Source organism: Anoplophora glabripennis, unplaced genomic scaffold (assembly GCF_000390285.2).
Source record: "Anoplophora glabripennis isolate ALB-LARVAE unplaced genomic scaffold, Agla_2.0 scaffold656, whole genome shotgun sequence".
Lineage (NCBI taxonomy): Eukaryota > Metazoa > Arthropoda > Insecta > Coleoptera > Cerambycidae > Anoplophora > Anoplophora glabripennis.
The window spans coordinates 1-16,496 of NW_019416929.1; the positions used below are offsets into that span (position 1 = coordinate 1).

Consider the following 16,496-nt stretch of genomic DNA (forward strand, 5'->3'; position numbering starts at 1 on the left):
CTTTCTCATTTAAAATTTTTCAATCCGTGCTATAAGTGCTTTTAGTAATTTTAGATAAACCGTTTTTTGTAACTTTGCGATTTTTTTTAACCATGTTCGCCATTTTGGATCGAGTTTAAAGAATAATAAACTCATTTTAAAATTTAATTTTCTATACGGTCATATTTTTTTTGTCCTGGTAATAATTTCCGCAAAAACATTAATCCGTGACAGAATGCTGAACTATTAGGTAAGTTGTTTCATCCATTCTTAAATAATTGCGATAATCTTTAGGCTCTGCGTTTAATTCTTTTAGCAACTTAACGTGACTGTATTCATGTATTTGTAATAACNGTCCTGGTAATAATTTCCGCAAAAACATTAATCCGTGACAGAATGCTGAACTATTAGGTAAGTTGTTTCATCCATTCTTAAATAATTGCGATAATCTTTAGGCTCTGCGTTTAATTCTTTTAGCAACTTAACGTGACTGTATTCATGTATTTGTAATAACCATTCTTTATACCACTTTTGTCGTGATTTTCTTTTCTTTTTCCCTAGGAGAAAAAGACCTACTAACGCTACAGCATCGTCGTAGTCGCGTTGTACGGACATGATTGAAAGTCCAACTGAGAATTGCTTTCAGGTACGCCGCTACGTATATGGACAATGTCAAGTTCAGGTTAGCTTGTCATGTTTACCTGAACAGGTATTCCTGTCAGGTATACCGGAACGTGAGTGGCCGGGTTTATTCAAAGGTGAGAACACCCTCAGTTTAAGGAATAAGCGAACGCTTATCAAGGTGATACTTCAACCGCAGCTAACCTACACCTCCACGGCGTGGGGTCACGCGGCAAACAGCCATTTAAAGTCACTACAGGCTGTGGAAAATATATCCCTTAGCACGGCATAGACCTAGTAAACTATGGACTGGCCCTAGAAAGAGAGGTCAATCGCGCTGATGTGTGCAAGGCAGATGAAGCTAGTTGAGGCAAATACCGGTAAAACAAATGATGTTACACGGGTATACCGGTACAAACAAACTTTGAAGTAAATGTCATGTATTGACATTATTGATTGATTTCCTGAATTTTTGTGTGATTTAGTTAGTGTATGTAAAAGATTCGTAAAAACTAAATATGGTGCAATCGTGTTCTGCGATAAATTGCGTACAGAGACGTTTAAGTGGAGAAAAAATTAAATTTCATAGGTAGGAAATAAGTTATGATGGTACCAACATGTTTATAACAGGTGGACCATGGGAGCGGGAAGTTTTGAAAATGTTATTATTTCATTACTATGCATAGGATGCCGCGAATTTGTTTGACAAATTATCTGTTATTTTATGCCATTTAGTAATCATGGGACAATGATACGGCAAACAACGTAGTTTTGTGATTAAATCTTACTACAAAAATAATGATTGTGTGGTCGCAGCACAGCGGCAATTTCAACATTGCTCGACACGTGAGAGTTCCATCTGCCCCTGCCATAAAGGAGTGGGTTCGTAAATTTGAAGATACTGGATCAGCTGAAAATGTCAAACATAAGGGATCAAACAGAAGTGTCAGAAGTTGTGAAAACATTGATCGCGTTAGAGCATCTGTAGAGCGCAGTCCAAAACGTTCAAGTCGAAAACAAAGCCAGGCCTTGGATTTATCTAGGACTACTTTTCTTAGAATTTTACACAAGGATCTCAATTTTCATCCTTACAAAATCCAGATTGTCCAAGCATTGAAACCAACAGATCTTCCTGTTCGTCTACATTTTGCTGAAACGATGCTGCAGCATGAACTTGACGTTCACAATTTATGGATTTCTAATGAAGTACATTTCCATTTATCTGACTGTACCAATAAACAAAACAGCCGTTATTGGGCTTTGGAAAATCCACAAGAACTTCATCAACAGCCGTTACACATCCCCAAGGTAACAGTATGGTGCGCAATATCTTCAATGGGAATCATAGGTCCCTATTTTTTTGAGGATCACAATGAAAATTTAACAGTCAATTCTGCATGCTATACTGACATGATTAACCAGTTCCTTACACAGCAACTGAATATGTTTTCACAGAACAATAGCTGGTACCAGCAAGATGGCGCTACTTCACATACCGCAAGAGCATCAATGGATTCCGTGCGAAGATTGTTTCCAGGTCGTGTTATCTCCAGACATGGAGACATTAAGTGGTCCCCAAGATCGCCAGATCTTACGGCATGCGACTACTTTTTGTGGGGCTATCTAAAAAGCAAGGTGTTCATTGACAAACCACGAGATATTCGGGAGCTGAAAGTGAAAATTCGGGAAGAAATTGCTAATATTCCGTTGAATATGTTGCGTCGTGTTATGCAGAATTTCAACGTTCGGCTTCAAGATTGTATGGAGAGAAGAGGAGGCCATTTAGCAGGCATAATTTTTAAGAAATAAAAATGGCACACAATTATCTTGTTATTGCTATACTTTGTTTTAATTAAATACAGTTACTTTCGGAAATACGTCGTTTTCAAAACTTCCCGCTCCCATGGTCCACCTTGTATTTTGAAGTGAAAGTTATAAGATAATGGACAGCAACTCTTATAGTGGAGGCAAAGTATCGTGATTCTGTCTTAACATGGATTTCAGCAGGTATGTGACCAATTGATAAACATTAAAGGAAAATTTTAAAATTGTTATTTATTCGAGCGCCAACTTACACAAAAATGTATCAGACTAATGTTCCTTGCGGGTAGGGAATGGAGAATAATTAAAAACAGGTTTAAACATATTATCTATTTCTCACCGTCTTGCTCTCGAGGGTGTTTGATTGATTGATGTACTGCTGCAGTCGGATGGGACAGATGCAAGATTAGATATAAAGAGGTTTTTTTCTCCAACCGTCACAAAACTATGACATTTTTTGACTACCAGAAGTATCTAAGGTTGACATTTTCCTTACTGAGAAAACAATGGTATCTTAATAACAAAAGTATTAACTTTTAATTCTAGGAGCTAAAGATGATACTTTTAACCTTAGGTTAAAAGTGTATAANATCTCCTGGAATCGACAAACACGATACCTGGGCGTGACGATGGACCAGCGTCTCACGTGGAAACCGCACATCGTGGAGACGGTGGCGCGAGCGAAGACCACCAGGGCTAGGCTCTATCCCTTACTCAAAGGTGGAAACACCCTCAGTTTAAGGAATAAGCGAACGCTTATCAAGGTGGTACTTCAACCGCAGCTAACCTACGCCTCCACGGCGTGGGGTCACGCGGCAAAAAGCCACTTAAAGTCATTACAGGCTGTGGAAAACATAGCCCTCCGCACGGCCACCGACGCGCCCTGGTACGTAAGAAACACTGACATATTACGAGACTTACAATACACAAACGCTACACAGACAATAAGACAAAACGCGGAAAAACGGTTTGACGTAACCGCTAGACATGACAATTCCCTCCTTAGGCAAGCCGTTGACTACGTACCCAACGTGACCGACAAACACAACAGACGTAGGCCCGTATTCATAGTTCTCCCTTAAAGGTGAGTTTGCGCCTAAGGGCCCTCGACTTAAGTGTAGTTGATAGAATGCTTTTTGCAACACTTATTACCTAATGTACTATTTTGTTTATTTATTTCTAAATGAAACTGAGTAAACGTATTTTACAATAGATCTTCGCTTAACTCAGTTTTATCCATTTTTAAATATATTTAAATAATATCACACTGGTAAAACACTGAACACGATAGAAATTGCAATAGGTAATGCAGCAATTTGTACATCGCGCTATCTCTAGCTATACGCGCGCACAACCAATCAAATCGGCCGGATTTGTAAATGTTGCCAACACAAATTCAGCGCGCGCCATTATTCCATGGCTAGAAATTGGCCTCAATGATTTGGGATCGAGGGGGATTATCCCTCTTTATCCTGCCTCATCTCGTGTAGGCCTGGACAGCCTTCGTAGGTGGGCCCCATCCGTCGTCTACCCCGACCGCAAATGCGGCCGGTGTAGGCGCTTTGTGGGACCTCCTTTTGTCCTGGCTGGGCCCCGCCGGCTAGGGCCCTTTCTTCTGGCGCTCTTCTTGCTTCGCCGGCTCGTCTGTGTAAACCCCGGGGGTAGTGTCATGTTTATGTGTGGTATGGTTGGGTAGGGTAGTGCGGCTATGCAGCCTGGGATGCGCTTTGCTAAGGTGGCCCTTAGGCTAGCGCGGGAGGGGAGGGTTAAGGAGGGTATGGGGGGTGTGTGTGTGTGTGTGTGTGTGTGTCGTTGTCTTCGTTTCTTGATCCTGGCTGTCTCTGAAACAGAAAAGGTTAGCGGGCAGGGGGGGGGTCATTGGGGTGGTCACCCAGGGTCAAAAAGTTGGTGTCTAGGTCTTTTGTGTTTGTCGGTCACGTCGGGTACGTAGTCAACGGCTTGCCTGAGGAGGGGATTGTCATGTCTAGCGGCTACGTCAAATCGTTTCTCCGCGTTTTGTCTTATTGTCTGTGTAGCGTTTGTGTATTGTAAGTCTCGTAATATGTCAGTGTTTCTTACGTACCAGGGCGCGTCGGTGGCCGTGCGGAGGGCTATGTTTTCCACAGCCTGTAATGACTTTAAGTGGCTTTTTGCCGCGTGACCCCACGCCGTGGAGGCGTAGGTTAGCTGCGGTTGAAGTACCACCTTGATAAGCGTTCGCTTATTCCTTAAACTGAGGGTGTTTCCACCTTTGAGTAAGGGATAGAGCCTAGCCCTGGTGGTCTTCGCTCGCGCCACCGTCTCCACGATGTGCGGTTTCCACGTGAGACGCTGGTCCATCGTCACGCCCAGGTATCGTGTTTGTCGATTCCAGGAGATGGGTTCCTGGGATAGTGTCAGTCTGTCAAGGTTTTGTGGGATTTTTCGTTTGGTAAAAAGGATAGCCGAACTTTTGTTGGGATTAATTTTGACTTTCCACCTGTTGCACCAGGTTTCAAGTTGGTCTAAGGAGCTTTGGAGGAGGTAGACGGAATATCTAGGATCTACGGATTGGGATGTGATTGTCAGGTCGTCGGCGTATAAGTATATGTTGGTGTTGGGGGGATGTGGGATGTCGGAGTTGTAAATGGTGTATAGGTGTGGGGACAGGACGGTGCCCTGGGGGACACCGGCCTCCATGGGACGGGTGGTGGAAAGGGAATCTTGGATTTGGATGCGGAATTTTCGGTGGTGTAGGTAGGATTTTATGAGTTTGGTAAAGGATATGGGATATTGGTTGGTGAGCATTTTCATCAGTAGGCCTTCATGCCAAACCGTATCGAAGGCCTTTGCGACGTCCAGGAAGACAGCACCAGTGTACTGTCCCCTGTTGAAGGCCGCCGTGATGTGCTCGGTAAGGCGAAGGATTTGGAGTTCAGTGGAGTGATTGGGTCGGAAGGCGAACTGCTCGTCTGGAATGACTTGCAGTTCTTGGGAGTGGGTTCTTAGACGGGTTAGGATAATTTTTTCTACCACTTTGCTCATAGCCGGGAGCAGGCTAATGGGCCGGTAGTTGGATGGGATGGTGTGATCTTTGTTGGGTTTTGGGATAAGGATTATGTTTGCTGTTTTCCAGCGGGTAGGGAAGTGTCTTAGTCTGAGTGTCGCGTTTGTTATGTTTAGTAGGGCCATGAGGCCCTTGTGTGGTAGTCGTTTAAGTGTCGTGTTATGTATATTGTCGGGTCCGGGGGCTTTTCTGTTTTTAAGTCTGCGTATTGTCAGTCTTAGTTCGTCAGGTGTTGCGGGGGGGATTATGTCATTGTCTGGCTCTCTGTCGACGCGTCGGGCCGCGCGCTCAGCCACTATCTCGAATTCCTCGTCTTCGTCGGGCAGCTGAGGCAGTCTACACTGCAGTTCCAGGCTATCGGCGAAAGCCTCGGCCTTTTCCTGGTTCGTGTAAACCACCCCCACACTACCGTGGATTGGAGGAATTTTACGGCGAGCGGTCTGTCGCAGGGCCCTCTGCGTTTTCCAGAGGCTGTTGTCTTGTGGATCCAGCGACTCCAGGTGCCTAGCCCAGTTATCCTGGGCCAGTTCATCCAGAGCCGCCTTCACCCGTCTGTTAAGTACGTTTAAGTCATGTCTGTGTCGGGGGAGGCGGGTGCGGGTGGCAAGCCGTTTCGCACGTCGTCTGTCACGTATTAAGTTTTTTATGTCATCGGGGAGGGTGCCCCGGGGGTTTGTCAGTCGGGGGACAATAGTCTCCGTCGTAGTCTGAGTCAGGGCGTTTTTAATGTCAGTCTCAAGGGAGAGGATTGCCGCCTCCAGATCATGGGTGGTTTCGATGACTGGGAGCGCCATGTTTCCTTGCATTACTGTTCGGAAACGCTCCCAGTCAGTGAACCTCCTCGTGAAGGTGCCTTCATATCTCTGTCTTCGCCCCAGATCCAGAAATATTGGATTGTGGGCGGAAGACCCTTCGTATTGGGTGGATATTTGGGCATTTAACGGTATAGATTTTAAGAGGGCAATGTCGATGACGTCGGGGCGTCCTACGGGTTCGTAATGTGTCGGTTCTGTCGGTCCGAGTATCGTCAAACATATTCAGCATCTCGCGATCTCACCTAAGGGACTATCGAGTGTTGTTTATGACACAAGTGGAAGTGTGAGTATTGAGGGACCCTTAAGGCCTGCGCATACAAACGCGGTAGCAATGGCGGTGGCGGTAGCGGTGGCGTTATTCGAATTAAATATACCGCTCGTACCGCGACATGTCTGTTTTGACCCATTTGTTTCTACCGCCACCACCACCGCCACCGCCACACACGTACGCACGCACGCACCCACCCGTACGCGCGCGCGCGCCCACACACACACACACGCACGCACACGCACGCACACGCACACGCACACACACATACACGGCTGCATAGCCGCACTACCCTACCCAACCATACCACACGTAAACATGACACCACCCCCGTGGTTTACACAGACGAGCCGGCGAAGCAAGAAAAGCGCCAGAAGAAAGGGACCTAGCTGGCGGGGCAGCCACGACAAAAGGAGGTCCCACAAAGCGCCTACACCGGCCGCATTTGCGGTCGGGGTAGACGACGAATGGGGCCCACCTACAAAGGCTGTCCAGGCCTACACGAGATGAGGCAAGATAAAGAGGAATAATCTCCCTCGATCCCAAATCATTGAGGCCAATTTCTAACCATGGAATAATGGCGCAACTACGCGACTACTTTTTCCTTGTGATACTTGTCGAACGAGTACATGATAAATATTCCGAGACCCGATACAAAATATTGTATCTATGAGCCAAATCTGAAATCCACGCGTTCAGTAAATATTTCGAACCGACTCCGAGTATTACCAATTATCGTAATTACATGTATCGAAACTTGGAGAAGAATCTCTACTTAAAAAGTATCAGTATCGAATATCGAATACTTTTCTCATCGATTACTCAGTATTCGTTACTTATTCAAGTAACGGATAAAAAGTAACGAATAAATACAATATTGACATCACTATCGTATATTCAGTATTCACAATAAGAGATAATTCGCATCTCGTGCCAGCGCAATTTCGTAATTTGAATAATAAATAAAATCTTTTGATTCTTTTAATTTAAATCGATGCTGTTTGTTATTTTCTTGGATTGTGAGTTCTGAGGTTATATTTAAATGGTTTTTAAATTGTAGTCTTTAATTAAAATATATTAAATATTACAGGTGAGAATTAACTAACACATTATGAATAAAACCAGAAGATTTATTTGGAACCACGTTGAGAAAATTTCGCCTATAAAGGTAATTTTTGTTCAACTTTTTTTTCAACTAAAGGTGGTTCATCTGCCAATTTAATCATATTAAAAATAAATATCCCTCAGTTAATTTAAATCAGGATAATATTAGATTAACTAATACAGAACGTGGGGTACCTACATCACGATACCGTTACCACAGTTCTGAATTCGTACTGGGATTCGTATCAACCCTAACTACCAATCGCATCGCGCTGTATTTCGTTCTAATCCGAGACTCTGACTCCTTGTTATACGAAAACACGGTCGCGACGCGGTGGTACGAAATATACGAATCTTTTTTTTCTTGCGGATTCGTACCATCTGTATCACTGCAAAGATTCGTATCAACGATACGAATCATACGAGTCTCAGTTTAAGGAATAAGCGAACGCTTATCAAGGTGGTACTTCAACCGCAGCTAACTTACGCCTCCACGGCGTGGGGTCACGCGGCAAAAAGCCACTTAAAGTCATTACAGGCTGTGGAAAACATAGCCCTCCGCACGGCCACCGACGCGCCCTGGTACGTAAGAAACACTGACATATTACGAGACTTACAATACACAAACGCTACACAGACAATAAGACAAAACGCGGAGAAACGATTTGACGTAGCCGCTAGACATGACAATCCCCTCCTCAGGCAAGCCGTTGACTACGTACCCGACGTGACCGACAAACACAAAAGACCTAGACACCAACTTTTTGACCCTGGGTGACCACCCCAATGACCCCCCCCCTGCCCGCTAACCTTTTCTGTTTCAGAGACAGCCAGGATCAAGAAACGAAGACAACGACACACACACACACACACACACACACCCCCCATACCCTCCTTAACCCTCCCCTCCCGCGCTAGCCTAAGGGCCACCTTAGCAAAGCGCATCCCAGGCTGCATAGCCGCACTACCCTACCCAACCATACCACACATAAACATGACACTACCCCCGGGGTTTACACAGACGAGCCGGCGAAGCAAGAAGAGCGCCAGAAGAAAGGGCCCTAGCCGGCGGGGCCCAGCCAGGACAAAAGGAGGTCCCACAAAGCGCCTACACCGGCCGCATTTGCGGTCGGGGTAGACGACGGATGGGGCCCACCTACGAAGGCTGTCCAGGCCTACACGAGATGAGGCAGGATAAAGAGGGATAATCCCCCTCGATCCCAAATCATTGAGGCCAATTTCTAGCCATGGAATAATGGCGCGCGCGCGCGAATCATACGAGTACGACCCACCTCTAGATGGCGCACTGTGCGGCTGCTGCCGACAGAAGACACATAATATCCTCTTATTTAATTTTAAATAGTTACTCATATGGTATAACCACAGTACATAATTTACGTACTGTGACTGTGGTATAGCCATAGATTACAGAGAGTTTAGATAGGAATCTGCCATGTATTAAAATAAGTATGCGTTTAGCGATACCTGTGAGAAGTTCTCCAACTAAACACCCCCCACCCATAGGCGGAAATAATAATTATTTAATTTTATGTAAATTGCCAAATCCAATAAGAAATTAGGACAACCTGAAAAACAAAAATAACATTTATTAAAACAAACATTATTCTTGTTTACAGATAGTCCTAATCTCCTTGGATCATTCATTCATGTTAATAAAAGGGACAATTAGAATTTATAACTTCTTTATTGTTATTGTAAAAAAGAAACAGTACAAACACTGTTATAAGTGGACAATCAGTACATTATATTATAAATAACACACATCTAAAATAAAGATAAGGGCACTTAAGTAAACATATAAAAATAATAATAAATAATAAATTATAAACTGTTATATATCGAGATTAAAAAAATTCTTAAAGTACCCACCTAACAAGTAACCAAATTTTAAAGTAGGTATACATTTTAATTTCAAATTAGTGGCTCAAATATTTTCAAATTTGTCTGACATTGTTGACTATTTTGAATTTGTTTACAACTTCGCGCATGTTCACGTAGCTGCTTTATGAAGATTTTAAAGTGATCGTAAACATAAATGATTATGTACAGGGTGTCCCAGAATAACGTGTACAACGGAAAACCACAGATTCGTGGACTGAAAATAGGCAGATTTAGGCTAATTCACCTATATCCGAAATCGCTTTGTTTGGTCGCTAGATGGCCTCAAAGTTCGTGAAGTTCGTGAAAATTTTTTGAATTTTGTAAAAAACTCGAATACGTATTATTTGATTTCGATTATTTTTCGGGTGTGGACTTTTGCTTTCTATCTACACATTTTGGTGTTATACAGAGTATTTTGTAAAACTTACAATTTCTACAAAATTGATGTATGGTGATAATATCCCTTCATGGTTGATCATGGGATATCTTTGTTTGTTTGCTGTAGATATGTAACGGCACATCTTGCTCTTCAAGTAATGCATCTTCGATTATTTCTGAAAATTATAAATTATATATAACAAATAGTTTCATATTACAATTTCAGTTCAGAGCGAATAGCCGAGCTGAGCAGACGTGTTTGTTTGTGAGGTGAAGTGATTGCAACGAGCAAAATCTACCTGCTTTTATTAAGGCTACCTGGAAAGAATCCCTTTCGTTCCTTTTAATCACCGACCTAATCCCCGGCTTAAGCATAGAGGCCGTCGGCATCTTTGTTGCAGGCACCTGTCCCGGGGTTATGCCCAGGTAAGTTTTTACTTATTTATCAGTTATTTGCATTACTTTAGAATACATTTCTTTAAAATTGCGACCCCCGACAAACAATATACCAGACAGACAAATACACCAAAAGACACGTACGCCCCCGTAAGGGGGCATCCCCACACGACTAACACTTACACACCTTCCCACACACACACACACACACACACACATACACACACACACGCACACAATGTCGGACTCCGAAAACGAGGAGAACATATACATATACATGGACGATACAGACAGCGAAAGACCCTCTTCAAGAGTCTCCGCTTCACCAAATAATATGACCAATAAAACAGATTTATACGAACAGTTACAAACACAAAAACATGAAAACGAGACGCTAAAACAACAAATACACGAACTGACAGAACAAAACACCCGACAATACCAACAAATACTAACCATGACACAGCAAATCGTCGATTTGCAAAAAACAATTAAACTTTCGGACGAAAACACCACTAAATTACACCAAAAACTCGACAAACTTATCGACAAACAAATGACAGACAATATACCCCAGACAGGCACACACACACACCCTCCACACACACACCCCACACACACACGCACAGAGAAACGCAAAAAACACACAGCGGAATCCTCTAGCGAGGACGAAGCCCCCAGACTTAAAAAATCAGACAAAACAAACAAAACACGACCACAAACACCAAACACGCGCCCCCCGACACCTACACCCTCCACAAGCGCCCTACAAAATACCCCACAAAACACACAAAAACAGACAGACAAAACCAAACAAGTCCCCCCGGTAATCTTGCGAAAGCAAGAACGGTGGACGCAAGTACAAAAAATACTCACGACACTTAACATTAACTACACAAAAGCCAAATTGACTAAAGACGGTATAGCCATATACCCAAACACACCTAATGACCACAGACTATTGACAAAGACACTGACAGACAAAGGCGAGGAGTACCACACCTTCACCCTCAGCGAAGAAAAAACGCTGAGGGTGGTGATACGCGGAATACCTGCGGGTGTTTCGCCAAGTGAGGTCCAACTCGACCTCGCAAGACAAGGGTTCCCCGGCGCAATAGTGCACCGCATGGCGAGCCGTCAAAATAAACAGGAAATGCCCCTGGTCCTAGTTCAGGCCCCACAGGACCAGGAGGACATCCTGAAGGTAACCCGCTGCTGCTCGCTCGTGGTTCGAGTAGAGCTGCAGCGAAAGCAGCGGGTTGCCACACAGTGCCACCGGTGCCAGCGGTTCGGCCACGGCCAGACCCGGTGCACAGCTGAGCCAAAGTGCGTAAAATGTGGCGAAAACCACAGCACGCACGTATGCAAAAAGGCCAAAGACACGCCCGCCAGGTGTGCAAATTGCGCCGGGCCACACCCCGCCAGCTATATGGGGTGCCCTCAGTACCCCAAAGCTAAAAACACAAAAACACAAAACACAGACACACACACGACACAAAACACTACACAAACACACAGACAGCCCCTCCTACCCACCCCAAACACAACCCCAGGACGCACATACGCTGACATGACCAGAAAAACACAAAACACACAAAAACAAAAACACAACACCTCACCACACGCACACACAGACACGACACCCTCCCAACCGGGCGCGGCGGCCCTGATTGACGCAACAAAGCGTCTTCAGGACTTCTGCGTCCAGCTGACGACCATGGTGTCGAATATGCAAAAATTATTCGACTTCTAATGGCTCGTCGGCCCTCCCAACCCTCCTCGCTGAGAATTTCGTCCTGGAACCTTGACGGGTTCCGGGCCAAAAAAACGGAACTCGTGGACATCTTGAACCGTCTAAACATAGACGTTATGGCTGTCCAGGAGACCTACCTCAGCGAGGCATCCCGTACCTCCATCCCTGACTATGACATATACAGACATGACAGAAACCGTAACGGGGGTGGTGTTGCACTCATAGTAAAGAAGTGCATCGACCACTATCCGCTGCAGCGGCTCCAAACTCAAAACACAGAGGCCGTGGCGATAGCGGTGAGATCGCTACGGCATGGAGACGTTGCGGTGGTGTCCTGTTACCACCCACCCAGACTACCACTACTTGACAATGACTTAGACAAAATCCTTTCCTGGCCCCAGACAATTGCCATCGGGGACTTCAACGCGAAGTCCCCCATATGGCACAGCGGGACGACGACCACAAGAGGTCGCGTCCTGCTGAATTACCAAGACAGACACGACGACTTGACTATACTCGGACCGACAGAACCGACACATTACGGACCCGTAGGACGCCCCGACGTTATCGACATTGCCCTCTTAAAATCTATACCGTTAAATGCCCAAATATCCACCCAATACGAAGGGTCTTCCGCCCACAATCCAATATTTCTGGATCTGGGGCGAAGACAGAGATATGAAGGCACCTTCACGAGGAGGTTCACTGACTGGGAGCGTTTCCGAACAGTAATGCAAGGAAACATGGCGCTCCCAGTCATCGAAACCACCCATGATCTGGAGGCGGCAATCCTCTCCCTTGAGACTGACATTAAAAACGCCCTGACTCAGACTACGACGGAGACTATTGTCCCCCGACTGACAAACCCCCGGGGCACCCTCCCCGATGACATAAAAAACTTAATACGTGACAGACGACGTGCGAAACGGCTTGCCACCCGCACCCGCCTCCCCCGACACAGACATGACTTAAACGTACTTAACAGACGGGTGAAGGCGGCTCTGGATGAACTGGCCCAGGATAACTGGGCTAGGCACCTGGAGTCGCTGGATCCACAAGACAACAGCCTCTGGAAAACGCAGAGGGCCCTGCGACAGACCGCTCGCCGTAAAATTCCTCCAATCCACGGTAGTGTGGGGGTGGTTTACACGAACCAGGAAAAGGCCGAGGCTTTCGCCGATAGCCTGGAACTGCAGTGTAGACTGCCTCAGCTGCCCGACGAAGACGAGGAATTCGAGATAGTGGCTGAGCGCGCGGCCCGACGCGTCGACAGAGAGCCAGACAATGACATAATCCCCCCCGCAACACCTGACGAACTAAGACTGACAATACGCAGACTTAAAAACAGAAAAGCCCCCGGACCCGACAATATACATAACACGACACTTAAACGACTACCACACAAGGGCCTCATGGCCCTACTAAACATAACAAACGCGACACTCAGACTAAGACACTTCCCTACCCGCTGGAAAACAGCAAACATAATCCTTATCCCAAAACCCAACAAAGATCACACCATCCCATCCAACTACCGGCCCATTAGCCTGCTCCCGGCTATGAGCAAAGTGGTAGAAAAAATTATCCTAACCCGTCTAAGAACCCACTCCCAAGAACTGCAAGTCATTCCAGACGAGCAGTTCGCCTTCCGACCCAATCACTCCACTGAACTCCAAATCCTTCGCCTTACCGAGCACATCACGGCGGCCTTCAACAGGGGACAGTACACTGGTGCTGTCTTCCTGGACGTCGCAAAGGCCTTCGATACGGTTTGGCATGAAGGCCTACTGATGAAAATGCTCACCAACCAATATCCCATATCCTTTACCAAACTCATAAAATCCTACCTACACCACCGAAAATTCCGCATCCAAATCCAAGATTCCCTTTCCACCACCCGTCCCATGGAGGCCGGTGTCCCCCAGGGCACCGTCCTGTCCCCACACCTATACACCATTTACAACTCCGACATCCCACATCCCCCCAACACCAACATATACTTATACGCCGACGACCTGACAATCACATCCCAATCCGTAGATCCTAGATATTCCGTCTCCCTCCTCCAAAACTCCTTAGACCAACTTGAAACCTGGTGCAACAGGTGGAAAGTCAAAATTAATCCCAACAAAAGTTCGGCTATCCTTTTTACCAAACGAAAAATCCCACAAAACCTCGACAGACTGACACTATCCCAGGAACCCATCTCCTGGAATCGACAAACACGATACCTGGGCGTGACGATGGACCAGCGTCTCACGTGGAAACCGCACATCGTGGAGACGGTGGCGCGAGCGAAGACCACCAGGGCTAGGCTCTATCCCTTACTCAAAGGTGGAAACACCCTCAGTTTAAGGAATAAGCGAACGCTTATCAAGGTGGTACTTCAACCGCAGCTAACCTACGCCTCCACGGCGTGGGGTCACGCGGCAAAAAGCCACTTAAAGTCATTACAGGCTGTGGAAAACATAGCCCTCCGCACGGCCACCGACGCGCCCTGGTACGTAAGAAACACTGACATATTACGAGACTTACAATACACAAACGCTACACAGACAATAAGACAAAACGCGGAGAAACGATTTGACGTAGCCGCTAGACATGACAATCCCCTCCTCAGGCAAGCCGTTGACTACGTACCCGACGTGACCGACAAACACAAAAGACCTAGACACCAACTTTTTGACCCTGGGTGACCACCCCAATGACCCCCCCCCTGCCCGCTAACCTTTTCTGTTTCAGAGACAGCCAGGATCAAGAAACGAAGACAACGACACACACACACACATACACACCCCCCATACCCTCCTTAACCCTCCCCTCCCGCGCTAGCCTAAGGGCCACCTTAGCAAAGCGCATCCCAGGCTGCATAGCCGCACTACCCTACCCAACCATACCACACATAAACATGACACTACCCCCGGGGTTTACACAGACGAGCCGGCGAAGCAAGAAGAGCGCCAGAAGAAAGGGCCCTAGCCGGCGGGGCCCAGCCAGGACAAAAGGAGGTCCCACAAAGCGCCTACACCGGCCGCATTTGCGGTCGGGGTAGACGACGGATGGGGCCCACCTACGAAGGCTGTCCAGGCCTACACGAGATGAGGCAGGATAAAGAGGGATAATCCCCCTCGATCCCAAATCATTGAGGCCAATTTCTAGCCATGGAATAATGGCGATATTACAATTTTAAATTGTTTACCATGGGTAATGGTGGATGTTGGTATGTCAACTCCTAAACTATTAATAGTTGGTGGTGCAGGAAAAGATAAGTGTAGCATAGGGACTACCTTACTTCCTTCTTGAAGATACATATTTGTGGATTTATCCTCTGAAGTGAATGTCACATAACCTATATGATCGATATATAAGATCGGGTGCTAAGGTTGTTAAAGCTGTATTGCCACAAGCTTCTACCCATTTCTGGAACCTTCCCATTTCCTTTTTCGGATTAGGAAATCGATGCCTAGTAGACTGAGTGTCCTTACATACTGTAGCAGGTATAACCCAATAAAAATTGTACCATTATCGAATTTTATATAAAAGTTTACTATCAAAATGTATGGATATCTTGTATAGAAAACGCCTAAATGTATATATTTATTTTAATCTCTGGTATTAATTTAAGACAATTAACTGTTTATAATGCATAAAATAGAGTTACGTTTAATGAATTCAAAATAGAGTACTTATTCTTTATTCCTTTCAGTATTTAGGGTAGTTAATAGTCAAAAGAAAAGCTTATAATTATTAATCAACACAAAGCATAACATTAGAAATTTTAAATTACAATTTTACATATATTTTCTACATTTTACCTTGTCTAAACTAGGTGTGCATATGAAATTTGAAAATTTTGCAGCATAAATATCTTACCTGTTAAAAACAGCAGAGCACTAAAACTGACTATTACAGTTCAAGTTTATATATTATCAACAATTATCAAAACACTAATAAATCACAACTAACACACACATATACTTATTATAGTATGTATATGAACACACACAAGGTATAAAATGTCAAACTCAAACATGAAAAACCACGAACAACATTGGAGGTAACCACAGAACGCTTATAAATGACAAGATGTGGTTAGAATGAGATGGCTAGATGACATAATTTTAGATGGGAGCGTCCTCTGTGAGAAGTTCTCCAACTATCAATAAGAGTACAACTGTGTCCATAAAAGATAACACACCATGGGTATAACCTTATTCTGTGGTGTAAGTGAAAAAAAATTATAAGTGTTATTTACTTGTTTTTTACTATCGACCGTTGTAGTTTATATTTCAAAAATGTCGGAATTTAAAATAGTTTGCACAAAGTTTTTTGGTAGCACTAATTTTTATGAAATTTTGAAAGTAAGTCCTACTGCATCTGATAAAGAAAGTAAGTACCATGAGTAGGTAATAG

At 44.9% G+C, this 16,496-nt stretch overlaps 1 protein-coding gene across 1 annotated transcript in view; it reads left to right on the plus strand.

Annotated features, from left to right (window-relative positions):
• Positions 1-16,263: 16,263 nt before the first annotated feature.
• The window catches only part of LOC108910863 (J domain-containing protein CG6693), a 66,854-nt gene continuing 66,621 nt past the window's right edge, over positions 16,264-16,496 (plus strand). The window contains exon 1 of the mRNA XM_018715608.1: positions 16,264-16,472. Coding sequence (XP_018571124.1) covers positions 16,379-16,472 — 94 coding nt within the window. The 5' untranslated portion in view covers positions 16,264-16,378. The remainder of the gene's footprint in view (positions 16,473-16,496) is intronic.